The sequence below is a fragment of the Myotis myotis genome, unplaced genomic scaffold (assembly GCF_014108235.1).
Source record: "Myotis myotis isolate mMyoMyo1 unplaced genomic scaffold, mMyoMyo1.p scaffold_m19_p_16, whole genome shotgun sequence".
Taxonomy (NCBI): Eukaryota; Metazoa; Chordata; class Mammalia; order Chiroptera; family Vespertilionidae; genus Myotis; species Myotis myotis.
In genome coordinates, this window is record NW_023416320.1 from 51,310,840 (window position 1) to 51,328,857 (window position 18,018).

Consider the following 18,018-nt stretch of genomic DNA (forward strand, 5'->3'; position numbering starts at 1 on the left):
AGTAATTTATAATTCGCGGGATGTAAGTCACTCCCAGGGACAAACAGGGACTCGGGACGTGCTCTGCTCCACCGGGAGCTCCAGGCCCATGGAGCCCTGGTGGTCGGGCCCAGGCAGGCATCCGCCCCAGCTGGCCATTGCCGAGGCTACGCTGTGTGGGAGCAGCGCCGACGGGGAGAAGGAATTTGCAAAGTAGATAATGCCAGGCTTCCGAGTCCTGAGCGACTCGGGACCCAGGTGCACCTCGGTGCAGAGCGGAGGTCGCCGTTAGCGGACGTGGAGGACGGGACCCACCCTCCAGGGCAGCCCGCCCTTACCTGAGCGGACACCAGGGGATGGCTGCGTCTCAGTAAGAACAGGAATGACAACGACCGACTAAGCGCAGGGCTGCCTGGCACATCACGTGATTCAGTCACTGCCCCACCGCCCACCCACCGAGATGCTGTCCTATTTATGAGTCCTCAGCGCTCGGACGGGCAGGGGAATGGAGCGCACTGGTCATAGCCATTGCTCAGGGTACCCCAAAGCCCAGCAGCAACACTCATCGCTGCCAAAGCGAAGCTGGTAGGACTGGACGCAGGGGCCCCCCTCCGGCTCAGGCCTCCGGCGTGTGGGCGCGTCTGCCTGGGAGGCTGGACTCATTCCCCCCACGACGTGGTCCTTCCGGGCTCCGTGCCCCGGGTCCCGGGTCCCAGCGCAGACCCCGGCGGAGGCGCTGTGCCCCGGGGGTGCGGGTGGGCGCCGCCCCTCCCCTGGCAGAGGCGCTGTGCCCCGGGGGTGCGGGTGGGCGCCGCCCCTCCCCTGGCAGCAGGCGGAGGCGCTGTGCCCCGGGGGTGCGGGTGGGCGCCGCCCCTCCCCTGGCAGCAGGCGGAGGCGCTGTGCCCCGGGGGTGCGGGTGGGCGCCGCCCCTCCCCTGGCAGCAGGCGGAGGCGCTGTGCCCCGGGGGTGCGGGTGGGCGCCGCCCCTCCCCTGGCAGCAGGCGGAGGCGCTGTGCCCCGGGGGTGCGGGTGGGCGCCGCCTTCCTGTGGGCACCGGCCTCGGGTTTGTTGGGCGGCTTTCCTACAGGACGCGGTTTCAATCCCAGCCACGAGGCGGCGCAACAGACCCGTTCATGCCCTTTTCTCCCTCTTCTGGCAACTTCCTCTAGTCTAGAGGCAAAATGTGCTTCTCCCAGCATTTAATTTCATAAAACATTTACAAATCAAAATTAAAATGATAAATTATCAGAGGGGAGGGGAGTTGCCCAGCCTCCGAGGACGGAACCGCACCTTGCTAGCTTCATACTTGGGCTTGCTGGAACTGTACGCAGTCTGCAAGGAAGAGTCATTTTTAAGAAAAAGGAAAATATTTTGATTTGACTATTCATTTCTGCGCGTTAGAAACTCTGATCACCCCATGTGCAAGCAGCAAATCTTACTAATTAGCCACAGTTGACTGAAGCAAAATTTTAGTAAAAAAATAGGACTCTAATTCTACCTTCTTTGATTAAGAGGAGAAACCCCATGAGCCCAGCGCCTTATCCTGGAGGGACAGTCGGGGTGAGTGCGTTAGGGGTGCGGGAGTGAAGGTAACTGACTGAGTCCGAGCCTGAGGCCACGGCGGGCGGAGCCGGACACCAGGCGAAGCGCGGGCCGAGCCCCCGCCCGCTGCTCGGAGCCCACGCGCGGCCAGCGGCGCGCTCGGTAAAGGCCACAGTCCGGCCCTGGGATGGCTCCAGAGGCGACCGAGCGGTCAGCCCGCAGCCCGTGGCTAGCGGCCGCATTTCCCGGCCTTACACTCGGTCAGCGGTGAGGATGCTCCCTCCGCCTGCAGCCGGCCTGTCCCTGCAGCTCGGGCCGCGCCGGAGGCCCTGAGCGAGCTCGTGTCCACCTGGCTGCCCGGGACCCCAGCTCATGTCATGGTGCAGGCAGCCTGAGCGGGATGACACTGAGACCCTTGGCCTCCGATGATTTAAAGCCAAGTCCTGCTGGGGTCCAACCCCAGCAGGTCCAGGGGTCCCCAAAGGTGTGGACGGAGTCCTCGAAGAAGGAATGACACAGAGGCAGCGTTCAGGTGATCATCATAGCCGGGTTCTCTTGTCAGGGTCTAGTCAGGTTCTCTTGCCATGTTCTATCCAGGTTCTGTAGCCAGGTTCTGTTCTAGGTTCTTCACCAGGTTCTCTCGCTAGGTTCTGTCTCTAGGTTCTGTGGCCAGTTTCTGTCCAGGATCTTTTGCCATGTTCTCTCCAGCGAAGTTCTTCTGTCTCTAGGTTCTGTATCTAGGTTCTGTGTCTAGGTTCAGTTTCCTACTGTCTTGTTACATCTGTATTTATACCAGTTGATTCCAATCCTATCAATCTCTATTCCAAAGGTTAGGGCGTTTCTTATCTCCATTCCAGGGAGTAAAGATTATGTAGCTTAAGCATGATTGTTCATAGTTAAAGTGATTAATTACCCGCCTGGCACTTAGTTAAGAGGTTTTATTCCCTCCCTAACTTCAGGGGAAAATCCCTACCTGGGGAAACAACCTTTCTCAGAGAGGTGACCTTGGTTAAAACACATAGTGCCAAGAAGGTGAGCAAACATATTAAGAACAGTATGCCATATATGCCAGGTCCCTTGAAACAGCAAGGATGGACCGGCTCCCGGCAAAGTCCCTCCGTGGTGGGGCCTTATCCTGTCAGTGGAAGGCCGGGCGGGAAAGAAGGCTGACCCCGGGAGGAGGGACCTGCTCCTGCCGCCGCGCCATCCAGCCGGACGCACCACCATCCCCGAGGGAGGCGCGTCCTCTGTCCCTGCAGAGCGCTGGCTGTTTCCGGGGCACCCCCCGCCCCCAGCACCTAGGCCCCGGGAGCACCCGGCGTGCGGGACAGTGAGGCTGGGTGCGGACACCCTCCCGCGGGTCCGCCGCGATCCAAGGCTGCGGCTGGGCTTGCGTGGCCTTCGCCGGAGCATCGCCCACTCGCGGCTCCACTGCGCTGCGAGCGCATCTCCGGCGGCAGGCGAGGCACGCGCGCAGGGCAAGGCTTTTCAACGGGAATACACACACCTCGGAGCAGCAGTGCGCCTTCGGGAGGAACAGGCGGGTTAGCGCAGGCTCGGCCTCTGGTGCTGGTGGCCGCCCAGGTCCCCGCACCTGCCTCCCCTCCCGCCGCAGCTCACAAAGCGGGAAACCTGCCGAGATTCAGACGGAGCCCAGGAGCGAAACCCACACTGTCCCTCGGGTCACCCCCTCAGGCCTGTGTGGGTCACGTGGTGGCCAGGCACCTTGACTCGCCCTAAACCGGAAGAGGGCGACACCAAGCAGGGAGCCGGCCTCCCCCTAGTCTCTCTCCTCGAGCCCTTTCAAGATGGAAGGTTCCTTCTCAGGGAGAATGCAAGGCGTGGAGGTTCTTCCGGCGACCGCCACCCACCCTTCCGGCCTCTGTGGGCAGGAATCCGCGCTGCCCTGCCCCCCCCCCCCCCCCCCATCAGCGGCGGCATTGCCACACCCGCAGCCTGCCCACCGCTGTCCCCACTCATGGCTGCTGACCCCCACCCTCTGGCTCAGAGAACTCCGCCTGCGAACAGGTTAAACCCCACCTGAGCCTCTGCGGAGCCTGCACTGGGCACGGGCCTCACGTGACTCACTCGGAGGCAGCACAACGGGGTGTAAGTTCTGTAACAGAAGCCGCAGCATCACTACCCGCCTATTCCTCCCTAAGAAGTCACACAGTTGTATAAACTACTAAGGTAGTCTGCACAAAAATAGAAAGATGCGGTACCTGTATTGCTACCTCATTTGGCTTTAGGAAAAAAACACACCTTTCATTGAACAGAAGTGGAAATGGAATGGGCCTTCTGGGTGAACTGCATCTCCAATGGGAATGTCAGGAAAGAACGGATTTAACTTCATGTGCAGTGTCCGTAAGATGTGACGATTTAACCTTTTCTCCCAATCAGATGTTGCTGACTTTATGGAGTTCCAAAAATATATATATGAAAACAAAGGAAAGCTCTGAGGCTGAAAATTGGTAACTTTCCAAATCAGAGATAATCCCATAAATCATTGATATAACATTTAAAGGTTTTTTTTCTTTAAAAAAGAGCCAAGCCTGGCTGGCGTGGCTCAGTAGTTGAGCGTTAACCTATGAACCAGGAGGTCACGGTTTGCTTTCCGGTCAGGACAGTGCCCAGGTTACAGGCTCAATCCACAGTGTGGGGCGTGCAGGAGGCAGCCAATCAATGATTCTCTCTCATCATTCATGTTTCTATCTCTCTCCCTCTTCCTTCCTCTCTAAAAGCAATAAAAATATAAATAAAAAAGGGCCCATTGTAGTCACTTATTTTCAATTAAGCTAGTTATTAAGGTATAAAGTCATTTATATAATTTAAAAATACTGTTAAAGTATGGTGATTACTAAAGGGAAGAGGGTGAGGGGAGGTGGAGGAGGTAAAGGGAGATAAATGGTGATGGAAGGAGATTTGACTTGGGGTGGTGAATACAATACAATATACAGATGATGTACCACAGAATTACACACCTGAAACCTATATAATTTTATTAGCCAACTAGAGGCCCCATACACAAAATTTGTGCAAGAGCAGGCCTTCCTTTCCCCGGCTGCCAGCACCAGACTCCCTCTGGCACCTGGGGCCCGGGCTACCCTCGAAGCCCCGGCTTTGTCCGGAAGGTCATCCAGAAGGACGTCCAGTCTAATTAGCATATTACACTTTTATTGTTATACTAGAGGCCCCGTGCACAAAAATTTGTGCACTCGGGGGGGAGGGGGGTCCCTCAGCCCGGCCTGTGCCCTCTCGCAGTCTGGGACCCCTCGGGAGATAACAACCTGCTGGCTTAGGCCTGCTCCCGGGTGGCAGAGGGCAGGCCAAATCCCTAGGTGCAGTCCCTGGTCGGGCTCAGAGCAGGGCCAATTGGGGAGTTGGGGCACCGCCCTGTCATGCAAAGAGCAGGGCAGATTGGGAGGTTGTGATGCCACCCTCAGTCACGCTCAGAGTAGGGCCAATTGGGGGGTTGGGGCACTGTCCCCTGTCACACTCAAGGCAGGGTCGATGGGGAGGTTGCGGCGCCACCCCCTGTCACGCACAGAGCAGGGCCAATCCGGGGGTTGGGGTGCTGCCCCCATCACACACAGAGCAGAGCCCATCAGGGGGTTGGGGCACCACCCTCTATCACCCACAGAGCAGGGCCGATCAGGGGGTTGGGGCACCGCCACTCTCACACTCAGGGCAGGGCCGATGGGGAGGTTATGGCTCTACCCCATCACACACAGAGCAGGGCCCGTGGGGGGGGGGGTTGGGGAGCTCCCCACTATCAGGCACAGAGCAGGGCTGCTCAGGGGGTTGGGGCCCCGCCCCCTGTCACACACAGAGCTGCAGGGCGATCAGGGGGTTTGGGCGCTGCCCGGTCACGCTGATCCCAGTGCCAGGAGGCATATTACCCTTTTACTATATAGGGTAGAGGCCTGGTGCATGGGTGGGGCCAGCTGGTTTTCCCTGAAGGGTGTCCTGGATCAGGGTGGGGGTCCCCACTGGGGTGCCTGGCCAGTCTGGGTGAGGGGCTGAGGGCTGTTTTCAGGCTGGGACTGAAGCTCCCAACCGCTCCTTTCTTTCTTTCTTTTTTTTTTATTCTGTGCCAGCTTTAGCTCTGAGGCTCCAGCTCTTAGGCCTCCGCTCCTGAAAGCAGGTATCTGGTTTGTTTCAGTTCTCGAAACTCTGTATCAACTCCAACTCTGAGATCCCAGCCCACTGAAAGCTGGTTTCTGGGGTTTTGTTTAGCCTATATTTGTTACAATGTTTGAAACTGCAGGCTCAGGGTCCTGCAGTGGCCGGCTGGGAACGTTGGAGTCCTCCGTCACTGAGGCAAGCAAGCCTCATGTTAGTTTCAAGCTGCCTGGCTGCCGGCCGCCATCTTGGCTGACAGTTAAACAGTTAATTTGCATATCTCGCTGATTAGCCAATGAAAAGGGTTGCGGTTGTATGCCAATTACCATGTTTCTCTTTTATTAGTGTAGACATGTCACCCCAATAAGTTCAATAAAATAAAATAAAAATACTGTTAAAATAATTTAACCTTGTTGCTTTCATACCATTTTATTTTACCACTAGAGGCCTGGTGCACGAATTGGTGCACAGGTGGGGTCCCTCGGCCTGGCCAGCGATCAGGGCTGACAGGGGCTGCGGGAGGTTGGCTGGCTGGGGGGAGGAACCGTGGGAGGTTGGCTGGATTGGGAGGTTGGCTGTGGGAGTGCACTGACCATCAGGGGGCAGCTCCTACATTGAGCGCCTGTCCCCTGGTGGTCAGTGTGTGTCATAGCGACTGGTCATTCGGTCACTTAGGCTTTTATATATGTAGATAACCTATAGCAACAGACATATTGTCCCATATTTATGTTTGTATTTAAAAATAAATAAGCAAACATTTTATAATATGATGCCTACCTCACTTGTGTGAGAGGCACCCTCGCATTTTCTCTTGCTTGATATGCTGGTTGGGACCCCGTTACTGGAAGCCATGCCCCCAGAGCCTGCAAGGCTGCCCCTAACAGAGAGAGCTCTGTACCATCACTGGAGCTCCGTGGAGATCCTCAGCATTTCCACATTTTTTTTTTAAATTAAATCTTTATTGTTCAGATTATTACATTTGTTCCTCTTTCCCCCCCCCCATAACTCCCCTCCTCCCAGTTCCTGCCCCACCCTCCGCCCTCACTCCCCACCCACTGTCCTCATCCATAGGTGCACGATTTTTTGTCCAGTCTCTTCCCGCATCTCCCACACCCCTTTCCCCCCCAAGAATAGTCAGTCCATTCCCTTTCTATGTCCCTGATTCTATTATGATCACCAGATTATTTATTCACTTGATTCTTAGATTCACTTGTTGATAGATGCATGTTTGTTGTTCATAATTTGTATCTTTACCTTTTTCTTCTCCTTCCTCTTCTTAAAGGATACCTTTCAGCATTTCATATAATCCTGGTTTGGTGGTGATGAACTCCTTTAGCTTCTTCTTATCTGTGAAGCTCTTTATCTGACCTTCAGTTCTGAATGATAGCTTTGCTGGATAAAGTAATCTTGGTTGTAGGTTCTTGGTATTCATCACTTTGAATATTTCTTGCCACTCCCTTCTGGCCTGCAAAGTTTCTGTTGAGAAATCAGCTGACAGTCGTATGGGTATTCCCTTGTAGGTAACTGACTTTCTTTCACTTGCTGCTTTTAAGATTCTCTCTTTGTCTTTTGCTCTTGGCATTTTAATTATGATGTGTCTTGGTGTGGTCCTCTTTGGATTCCTTTTGTTTGGGGTTCTCTGCGCTTCCTGGACCTGTAAGTCTATTTCTTTCACCAGGTGGGGGAAGTTTTCTGTCATTATTTCTTCAAATAGGTTTTCAATATCTTGCCCTCTCTCTCCTTCTGGTACCCCTATAATTCTGATGTTGGTACGCTTGAAGTTGTCCCAGAGGCTCCTTACACTATCTTCGTATTTTCGGATTCTTTTTCATTTTGCTTTTCTGGTTGGGTGTTTTTTGCTTCTTCTCATTTCAAATCTTTGCCTTGATTCTTGCGCTCCTCTCCTCTGGTCTGCTGTTGGGAGTCTGTATAGTATTTGTTATTTCAGTCCGTGTATGCTTAATTTCTAGTTGGTTCTTTATCATAACATCGAGGGTCTCATTAGTTTTCTTGAGGATCTCACTACATTTATCGGCGGCTTCTAGACAGTTCTTAAGAGACCTTAAAAGTGTGGTTCTGAACTCAATATCCTCCATTGACAGTTTTGTCCTGTTTCTTTGTCTCCGCATTTTTTTTATCTTTTCTTGGTACACCCCCTAGTGGTCTTTGTGCGAAGTCTTGTTGTAGTTAAGCCTTGATTGTTGACGGCAATACCGGGGGTGATTTGACCTCCAGGCTAACTGGCTATGAGAGTCCGCTGTGTCTGCAGTGGGAGAGCTTCTGTGCTGGATCTCTAGGGCGGTGCTAATCTAGCATTTGCCTGAGGCTATCTGGCAAATGGCTCTGTGCAGGGCTTGGGCGGAGCAGGTCCCAGGGGATCTACAGGGCTGGCCGGATCGAGCAGTTATGGCTGCTCTCAGTTCCGTCCCTAGGGGCTCTGCCTCACAGAGTCCCAGCAACCGCTGCAAACCTCGGAGAGAAAGCTGCCTTCGAGTTCCGACCGAAGCCAGACAGTCCTGCTTCTCCCATTTGAGTCTGGGTCCCTAGAGACTCGCCCGGATCTGGAGCTCAGAGTCTGAAACTCCCTCCCAGTTGAAAACAACAACCGCGCACTCGGCATCTGAGTATTTCACTTCAGCACTGCGCCTCCTCTGAGTCTGGGTATGATATTCTCATTCCTCCTAGTTGTAGAATTTCCACTCAGCCAGCCTTCCTGTGGTTCTGGATGATGTCCATTCCGTCTTTAGTTGTTTTTTGAAGTGGTTGTTCGAGGCAGGAATCTCCGGCGTTAACCTATGCCGCCATCTTGGTTTCTTCTCCCTCTTTACAATCTCCACATTTTCTTCAGGCCATTCTTTTTAAAAAATTGAATAATAATTTATATGCAGTGAAATATATAAATTTTAAGGAACAGTTGGCTCAGTTTTGATAAATGCAGACACTGTATAACTTTCCTAGCAAGCCAAAAAATTCCATCACCCACAGAGGTCCTCTTGCCTCTTCCTAGTTGGTCTCCCTCTGACCCCCACAAGAAGGAATCATTTATCTGATCTCAGTCATCATAGAACCATCATCTGACTCTCCCCGCCCAGCACACAGCCCACCAGCCAATGCCGGCTCTCCCCTCCAGATCCAGCCAATATTTGGCCATTTATTTCTTTTCTTTTTAAAATATGGAATGCTTCACGAATTTGCATGTCATCCTTGTGCAGGGGGCCATGCTAATCTTCTCTGTATCGTTCCAGTTTTAGTGTATGTGCTGCCGAAGCGAGAACCATTTGGCCATTTATGAACAGTTCGGCTCGCACGGCTCTGGGTCGGGTCTCTGTCACCTCTTGCATAGATGGTCACGGCAACTCCTACTGGGCCTTCCTCGGGCCTATTTCCCAGGCAGCAGGAAGGATGGCATTTCCCAAACTGCTCTCAAATCGGTCGCCTTCTGCCCAAGGCCTGCAGTGGCCTCACTTCACAGCACCACCCCGTCTGTCTGCACTGAGTCTCCACGCCAGCCTCCCCTCTTCCCCATCGCTCTGCCTGGCTCCCGCCTCCCAGCACCAGGCTTCCAGGCTTCCAGGCTTCCGGCCCTCCTGCCACCTCTCCCCCTTCCTCCCCACCTCCAGTCTGCAGGGCTCACTTCCCCCTCCCCCCTCCAGTCTGCAGGGCTCATTTCCCCCTCCCCCCTCCAGTCTGCAGGGCTCACTCCCACCCCTTCCTCCCTCCCTCTCCAGTCTGCAGGGTTCATTCCCCCCTCTCCTCCCCCTTCCTCCCCCTCTCCAGTCTGCAGGGCCCCTGCCCCACCTCTCCAGTCAGCACTGCATCAGGACCAGCTCCATCCTCCTTCTTCTGAACCTGCTTCCTTTGTTCATGGCACTATGCCCCTCACACATTGCATGTTTATTTTTCATTTTCCTCCTTTGGAGTTTAAGCTCTGCATGTGCTGGTATTTGCTGTAAAATACTGTATTCTCAGTGGCTGAAACAGTCCCAGGAGGTACAAAACACAGCAGGAACTTAATAAATAACTGTGAATGAATTAAGTAGGTGGATCCCACACAGAACCAATTGTTAGGAGAAAAAACTCAAGTCCAGTGTACTTTTAAGAAGAGGGTGCTAGGTTCCAGTCAAGATGGCAGCATAGGTAAACTCAGTACTCGCATCTTCCCACACCACACAAAAATTACAACTAAAATACAGAACAGTCATCATTCAGAACCTGCAATCTAACTGAATGGAAGTTCTGCAACTGGGGAATTAAAGAAGAAGCACTGAGACTGGTGGAGGAGACTGGTAGGAGGGGTAGAGATGTGGGGGGAACTGCTGAACCATGGGTCTGACACCCACGTGTGGAAGATTTAAAATCAGGAAGGAAATTTTGGCTGTGGAAGTTTCCCTGAGGAATGAGGGGGTCCCTGCTCCAAACCAGCCCCTCCCCGTCCCCCCCCAGCTCAGGATTCCAGTACCTCGGAGAGAAGTCCCCACACCTTCTGGCTGTAAAAACCAGCGGGGAGTGTGACTTAGTGAATGGAGGCTGCTGGAGTCCCAGGCAGTTCCCCTTAAAGGGCCTGGAATCACTCCCTCAGAGCTCCAGCTTGCAAGGAACCTGGGACATTAGGGGAGGAACTAACTGGCCTGGAATCAGGGCAAGAGCTGGAGGGGCAGCTTTCTCCAAGACAGAGGCCTAGCAGAGGCCACTGTTCCTTTGCTGAGCCCTCCCTGCCACAGTCAAGGCTCCATATCTGAATCTCCATCAATCTGGCTCACACTTTTAACCCTGCCTGGTGATTCTCTGAGGCCCTGCCCCTCTCTGCTTGCAGGCTCATCCAAGCCATATCCAGTGGCGTTTCCATACAACTGGCCTCTCTTGCCTCATGCTTCAGACTTTCCTAAAATCTCTCAAACAAGCAGCAGCTGGCCTCAGCATGCTCTGTACCTCTCAGTAAGTGGCCCCAGGCCCAGCTCTGGTGGCAGCCTGCCCTGGTTCATGGCTTGGCCTCTCCTGGGCACCTACAAGGCCAACATAAGTAGAAGCCATCTGAAGATTGCTTTCTAGCTCAGGCAGGGTACAGTCAGTGGTTGACTTTGTACTTCCCAGTGCACCAGGTGGTCACTTCAACCACATCAGATTACAACTGTACCACCTCCACGATTGACACAAACTGTAGAGAGTGCCTGGGAAGGCACATGAGCATTTCTTTAATTACTGTCAGCTGAATCCAGTGGCCTTGACAGAGCCACGCCCTGGAAACATACCTTGCCAGAGGCAGGTGTTGTCAGCCTGACCTTCAGCTCAGGCTCCAGGGGGTGGGTTTCATGATCTAAATCCAGCCAAGCACCAGGAACAAACACGATGATTATCTGGGCCTACCCAGAAGTGACAATTACAAAGAAGCCACAAGAATGCACATAATCTCCTATGTCTTGGGCTTTAGTAAAACTTCCTGGTATTTTGCTGTATAAAATAAATGCGCTGTATTGGCTCTAGGTCACTGTCTCTCCATCAGAGGACAGCTGTCCCACCCGGCCCCAGCTTTTTCCTTCTATCTCTGTGTCTGTCTCTTCTTTCATTTTCTCAATCCCCAGCCGCCCCTACTTAGGAAGCAGACCACTCTCTAGCCACGCTGGATGTGGAACAGAGAGAAATATAACAAACAAGGGGTGGACTGGGTGAGCACCAAAGCCCCCACTGTAACAAGGCCTGCTCCATAGGGTTGGATCCTACACAGCAGCTCTTCCACTGTAGTGCAGCTGATCCTTGCTACTGACTGGCCTGGGGGTTAATTCCTCCCAGTGACACCAACATAAATCAAGGCTCAACTACAATATGACAGTGAACACAGCTCACACAGGGGTGCACCTGGAGTGCCCAGATCAGGTGAGAGGGGAGGCTGAACCACTGGGTCCTCCAGGACATCTACTACACAAGGCCACTGTACCTAGTTTGGGAGACTTAGCAGATCTACCTAATACATAGAAACAAACACAGAAAAGCAGCAAAATGTGGAGACAAAGAAACATGTCAAAGAGAGTCCCAAACAAGATAAATCCAAAGAGGCCTACACCAAGACACATGATAACTAAAATGCCAAAGGTTAAAGACAAAGAGAGAATCTTAAAAGCAGCAAGGGAAAAACAGTTACCTACAAGGGAGTGCCCATATGACTGTCATCTGATTTCTCAATAGAAACTTTGCAGGCCAGAAGGGAGTGGCAAGAAAATATTCAAAGTGATGAAAAGCAAGGACCTACAACCAAGATTACTCTACTCAGCAAATCTATCATTTAGAATTGAGGGTCAGGAGGAGAACCAAGATGGCGGCATAGGTTAACGCCGGAGTTTGCTGCTTTGAACAACTACTTCAAAAGTGAAACCAAAAACCAGAAGGGACAGCACCCAGAACCACAGGAACGCCGGCTGAGTGGAAGTCCTACAACTAGGAGGAAAGAGAAACGCATACGGACACTCAGAGAAGGCACAGTGCTGAAGTCAAATTCTGAGGTGTGGAGTGCGCGGAGTGGGCTGGCGGCGGAGGGTGCGGTTGGCGTTTTCAATCGGGAGGGAGTCGCAGACTCTGAGCTCCAGATCCGGGCGAGTCTTTAGGGACCCAGACTCAAACGGGAGCAGCGGGACTGTCTGGCTTCGGTCAGAGCGAGTGCAGCTTTCTCTCCGAGCTTTGCAACAGGTGCTGGGACTCAGAGAGGCAGAGCCCCTGGGGACAGGACTGAGAGCCGCCATAACTGCTCTCTCCGGCCCACCCTGTTGATCCTGTGCGACCCGCTCCGCCCAAGCCCTGCACACAGGCATTTGCCGGATAGCCTCAGGCAAAGGCTAGATTAGCACCTCCCTAGAGGACAGAAGTTCTCTCACTGCTGACACAGCTGATTCTCATAGCCACTTGGCCTGGAGGTCAAACCCTCCCTGGAATTAGCTACAACAATCAAGATTTAACTATAAGACTGCGAACAAAGACCACGAGGGGGTGCACCAAGGAAGCATAACAAAATGCGGAGACAAAAAAACAGGACAAAATTGTCAATGGAAGATATAGAGTTCAGAACCACACTTTTAAGGTCTCTCAAGAACTGTTTAGAAGCCGCCGATAAACTTAATGAGATCTACAAGAAAACTAATGAGACCCTCGATCTTATATTGGGGAACCAACTAGAAATTAGCATACACGGACTGAAATAACGAATATTATACAGACTCCCGACAGCAGACCAGAGGAGCGCAAGAATCAAGTCAATGATTTGAAATGCGAGGAAGCAAAAAACACCCAACCAGAAAAGCAAAATGAAAAAAGAATCCAAAAATGCGAGGATAGTGTAAGGAGCCTCTGGGACAGCTTCAAGCGTACCAACATCAGAATTATAGGGGTGCCAGAAGATGAGAGAAAGCAAGATATTGAAAACCTATTTGAAGAAATAATGACAGAAAACTTCCCCCACCTGGTGAAAGAAATGGACCTACAGGTCCAAGAAGCGCGGAGAACCCCAAACAAAAGGAATCCAAAGAGGACCACACCAAGACACATCATAATTAAAATGCCAAGAGCAAAAGATAAAGAGAGAATCTTAAAAACAGCAAGAGAAAGAAACTCAGTTACCTACAAGGGAATACCCATACGACTGTCAGCTGATTTCTCAACAGAAACTTTGCAGGCCAGAAGGGAGTGGCAAGAAATATTCAAAGTGATGAATACCAAGAACCTACAACCAAGATTACTTTATCCAGCAAAGCTATCATTCAGAATTGAAGGTCAGATAAAGAGCTTCACAGATAAGGAAAAGCTAAAGGAGTTCATCACCACCAAACCAGGATTATATGAAATGCTGAAAGGTATCCTTTAAGAAGAGGAAGAGGAAGAAAAAGGTAAAGATACAAATTATGAACAACAAATATGCATCTATCAACAAGTGAATCTAAGAATCAAGTGAATAAATAATCTGATGAACAGAATGAACTGTTGATTATAATAGAATCAGGGACATAGAAAGGAAATGGACTGACTATTCCTGGCGGGGGAAGGGGTGTGGGAGATTCGGGAAGAGACTGGACAAAAATTGTGCACCTATGGATGAGGACAGTGGGTGGGGAGTGAGGGCGGAGGGTGGGGAGGGAACTGGGAGGAGGGGAGTTATGGGGGGAAAAAAAAGAGGAACAAATGTAATAATCTGAACAATAAAGACTTAATTAAAAAAAAAAAAAGAATTGAGGGTCAGATAAAGAGCTTCACAGATAAGAAAAAGCTAAAGGAGTTCATCACCACCAAACCAGTACTACATAAAATATTAAAGGATCTTCTTTAAGAATAAGAAGAGAAAAAAAATCAAGAATAGGAATAATAAAATGGCAGTATATACATATCTATCAACAATTGAATCTAAAATTCAAAATAAATGAACAAGCAGAACAGAAACACAACATTTTTGACAGTTTCCAAATGGGAGGGGTGTGGGGGGATGGGTGAAAAAGGTGAAGGGGTTTAGAAGTACAACTTAGTCATAGCCCATGGACACAGACAATAGACAGGTGGAGGCCTGGGATGGGGTGGGAGCAGGTGGAGGGGGACAGAGGGGGGAAAATGGGGGACATCTGTAATTCTCTCAACAATAAAATAAATTAAAAAATAAAATATATTGAGGTAAAAAAGAGGGCGCCAAAATGAAAAACATTCAAAAAGTTAAAACTTTGCTCTGCATTTTTATAGCCTCTAAATTAGAATTGGGCATCAAAAAGTTTCGCTCAGGAGCACCTGTAACAGGAGACAGAGCAGGCAGGGCTCACTTATCGCCAGGCCCTGCAGAGGAAGTCTGGGCCACCTGTTGAGGCCCACACACATCCAACAACACAAGCGGAGGACGGAGATGGAGCAGCAGACAGACGCAGGGTCTGACGGTATTTAAATGGCGCAGGAAGAGCCCGAGGAAGTCTTTCTCTTTGGCCCTCAGGAGAGAGAGGCTTCCAAAGAATAAGGCATCTGCTGAGGGGAGACCCAGTGTTTATTTGACTCTAGTTCCACATAAATCCTCCAGATCATTTTGATTTTGTTAACACGTAGGGAGAAAACCATAAATATTGCGTACAGCAAGAGCTTAGACTTTACAGAGAAACAGTGATGGTGTCTTTCTACTTGTCGCGAAGCACTTGCCTTGAACAGGTCGATGTTGCTGAGGACGCTGAAGTTCATGTCCACGGCCAGGGCTGACTGCATGGCGGCGGGCAGGGCCTCGAGCAGGTCCGACTCGTCTTGGTAAAGGTGAACACATCCACCCACAGGGTAGAATAGTTAATGGAAAACATCAGCCAAGTATGAGGGAAAACAAAACTGAACAAAATGCCAACTCTTTCTCTAAGTAGAGAGTGGCATCAAATTCTATGCTCATGACGCCTACTGGCTGCACTGCCCAGCCCAGCGGCACCATGACCTCACTGTGGACGATGTAACAGTTCTGAATAAACCAGAACCTGTGTTTGCTGAAACTTTAAATGCAGTTTAGTGGCCACGGGGCAACGGCTAGTGAACAGACAGGCGTGGGTGGGATAATCTAGTTCCTGTTGTCTGAGCCTGAGGATCAGGCAGCGCAGGGGTGGGCGGGTGATGGCAACCTCTACAGGCGCCTGAAGGCTCAGGGCTCTGTCCTCCTTATGTGACCCTGTGGCAACCCTAAGGGTACGCTCTCATCCCTGCTCTGCGGAAAGAGGGAACAGAACAATGCTCAGAGGCTGCTCAGAGGCATCGCTGGGGGTGGCTCCGGGGGAACGGGACCTAAAGAAGAAATGTGCCGACGAAATTCCAGTTACTGCTGTTTCCTTGCTTATCCACTCCGTGAAGAACGTGGATATATGGACAGGTTCCTACCTGTGAATGAAATGATGGGCTGGTAGAACGTTCCATAAACAAAACCACCTACTCTCGTGTGTAGTATGCTACCAGTTTCTGAGAGTTATCGTTTTTGACGTTTTCTTATAACCATTTAGAACAATCGCTGTGTTATATCCTTATATTGCTTCCAGTGTTGGTTCTAAATATGAAGACCCCTTCTATAAAGCATAGCCCTTGTCTTGGGAGGCTTGTGTCCTGTTCCCCGGGCGGGAGCGGTGCCCCCGAGAAGAGAGGGGGGCTGCCGGCAACCGCACTTCCCCCAGAGGGAGGGGGTGGTCTCGGCCTTCAGATTCAGGGAGAGGCTCTGCGGGCAGAGGGGGAGGGAGAGCAGTGTCCTACTCTAACCAGCGGCTCTTACCTGCTCCCAAGAACCTCTGCTGGAGAATCGCAGTGTGATTTGCACTTAAACACTTTTTTTGCTTCTCAGTGGCACTAACTCCCCCCTTTTATATGGGAGGGAACAAACTAAGAGTTGAATCTGGTTATGTCAATGAGCACATCACCTTCTGCTTTATGTCGTCTCATCATGACTGTGACGCAGCATCCGGCTAGCAGTCGCCCAGGACCTCGCGGGTCTCTGCGCAGCTGCCCGGAGCTGGTTTGAGTGCTGCGCTCGGAGGAGGCAGTGGTGGCCCAGGGCCCTCAGGGGCCACGCAGGGATCTGCTGGCTCTTGAGCCCTTGGCCAACGTTTTCGGTTGGGGGCCCCCATTCCCTGTGTCCTAAGTGGGGTTGAAGGCACCCCATTTCCCAAATGCTATGAGGCAATGCGGGGGCACCTGTCCCCGGCTGCTGCGGAATAAAATCAGTGTTTCTCTCCCGGGATCTGCAGAACCAGTAAGCAGGGGCTGGGTAGTTACGAAAAAACACACAAAGGCCCTGGCCCGTCAGTGGCACTTAGCGGTCACTGAGCTGTTTCCCAACCTCCTGCTCCAAGCCGGTGGCTTCCCCGCGGCCCCCTGAACGCCCGTCACAGGACACGGTGGGGCATGTAGGAACTTGCCCCGCTCACCCAGCATCCTCCGAGAGTGCCCGCTTACCCAGCATCCTCTGCGCGTCCCACGTGTACTCATACCAGGCCCGGACGCGGGCCTGCACTCGCCTGGGGATGGCGTAGGAGTGCATGTAGGTGACGGTGCGATCCAGGCTGGCCCGGAAGTTGTTCTGCGCAGCCGTGGCGGCTCCGATGACATCGCGCATCTGGAAGCAGAGCCCGGTCAGCCGGCCCGCACCCCGTTCCTGGCACCTGGACTTCTAACCCGATTCTGGTCCGGTTCCCAGCGCTGACATCAAACACTGGGCAGGTCCTCACCCGAACGAACAGTGCGCTGTCTTTTCTCCCGCGGGCGGCGGGGACCAGCCGCGTGAAGGGCGTGGCCGCACCAGTTCTCTGCGCGTGCGCACTGCCGCCAGGAGGCGGGTGGTTTGCTGCGTGCGCGCCAGGTGTGCCACCCCAGCCGGCTCCCCGGGAGGCCTGGCTGGTCTGTTTGGGGGTCTTCCTGAACCCCCTCTTCAATTTCTCGCCGGTCGGGGCTCCAGCCCCTGGGCCCGCAGCCTTGGCTTTCCTGGGCGGCCCCACCCTGCTCCAGGCGCCGGGCAGAAGCTGCACTTGCAGACCCCGGCGCAGCACCAGGCGCTGCAAGCCTCGGTGCGGGGCGGTGGGCTCCTTGAGACCCCGCAGGTGAAAGCTAACCTTCGGCCTCAGCACAGACAGTGCAGCTGGACTCACACAGAGGGAAGCCAGCGGTGGAAACTGGCGTTGATGGGGGGCTTAGCAGGGGCGGAAGAGGGGGCCCACTTCCACCCGCCTGGCCGGGCTCAGTCCTCCTTGCAGCCGAGCCTTTCCTGCTCAAGGAGAAATGGCTCCTCCCTGAGGTCCGCTCAAAGGGCTGTTCCTGGGACGCCTTCCTCACATGCCATTTCAGAATCATAGGCTCGCCCTGGCTGGTGTGGCTCAGTGGGTAGAGCATCGGCCTGCCGACTGAAGGGTCCCAGGTTTGATTCCAGTCAAGGGCACATGCGGGAGTTGCGGGCTCGGTCCCCAGCAGGGGGCGTGCAGGAGGCAGCCCATCAATGATTCCCTCTCATCACTGATGTTTCTATCTCTCTCTCCCTCTCCCTTCCTCTTTGACATCAATAAAAATATATTTAAAAAAAGAATTCTTAGGCCCTGGTACTTGTCAGCTCTGAGCAACTGGACACCTGCGCCTCAGCCTGACTTACTCCCGGGATCTCTTCCCAACGCTCCGCAGCGGCCTCCTTCCCTCACTCCTTCCTCCAAGCTGCTCTTGACAAATGGTGACCATGACCGAGCCCTCGGAGGCTGGGTGGGAAATTTAATAGGGTTTTAAATTGGGAACCAAGTTCCATTAAAAGCATTATCGAGCCGTGTTGAAGGCCCAGCACTGGCAGCGACAGGAATCTGAGTGGCTCATGTGCTGGGTTTGTTGGTGCAGGAGTTGAGGTTGACGGGAATCCATCCTGTGCTCCCGGTGA

General features: G+C 52.7%; 1 protein-coding gene and 1 non-coding gene across 2 annotated transcripts in view; both read right to left on the minus strand.

The window, feature by feature from the left end:
* Positions 1–18,018, minus strand: part of CNGB3 (cyclic nucleotide gated channel subunit beta 3) — a 76,636-nt gene that overhangs the window by 24,418 nt on the left and 34,200 nt on the right. Inside the window, 2 exon segments of the mRNA XM_036337544.1 lie at positions 14,790–14,887; positions 16,563–16,722. Of these exon segments, the coding sequence (XP_036193437.1) occupies positions 14,790–14,887; positions 16,563–16,722 (258 nt within the window).
* On the minus strand, positions 8,810–8,917 carry LOC118671062. The gene has a single exon (XR_004972579.1). It is a non-coding gene; the product is annotated as a U6 spliceosomal RNA (small nuclear RNA).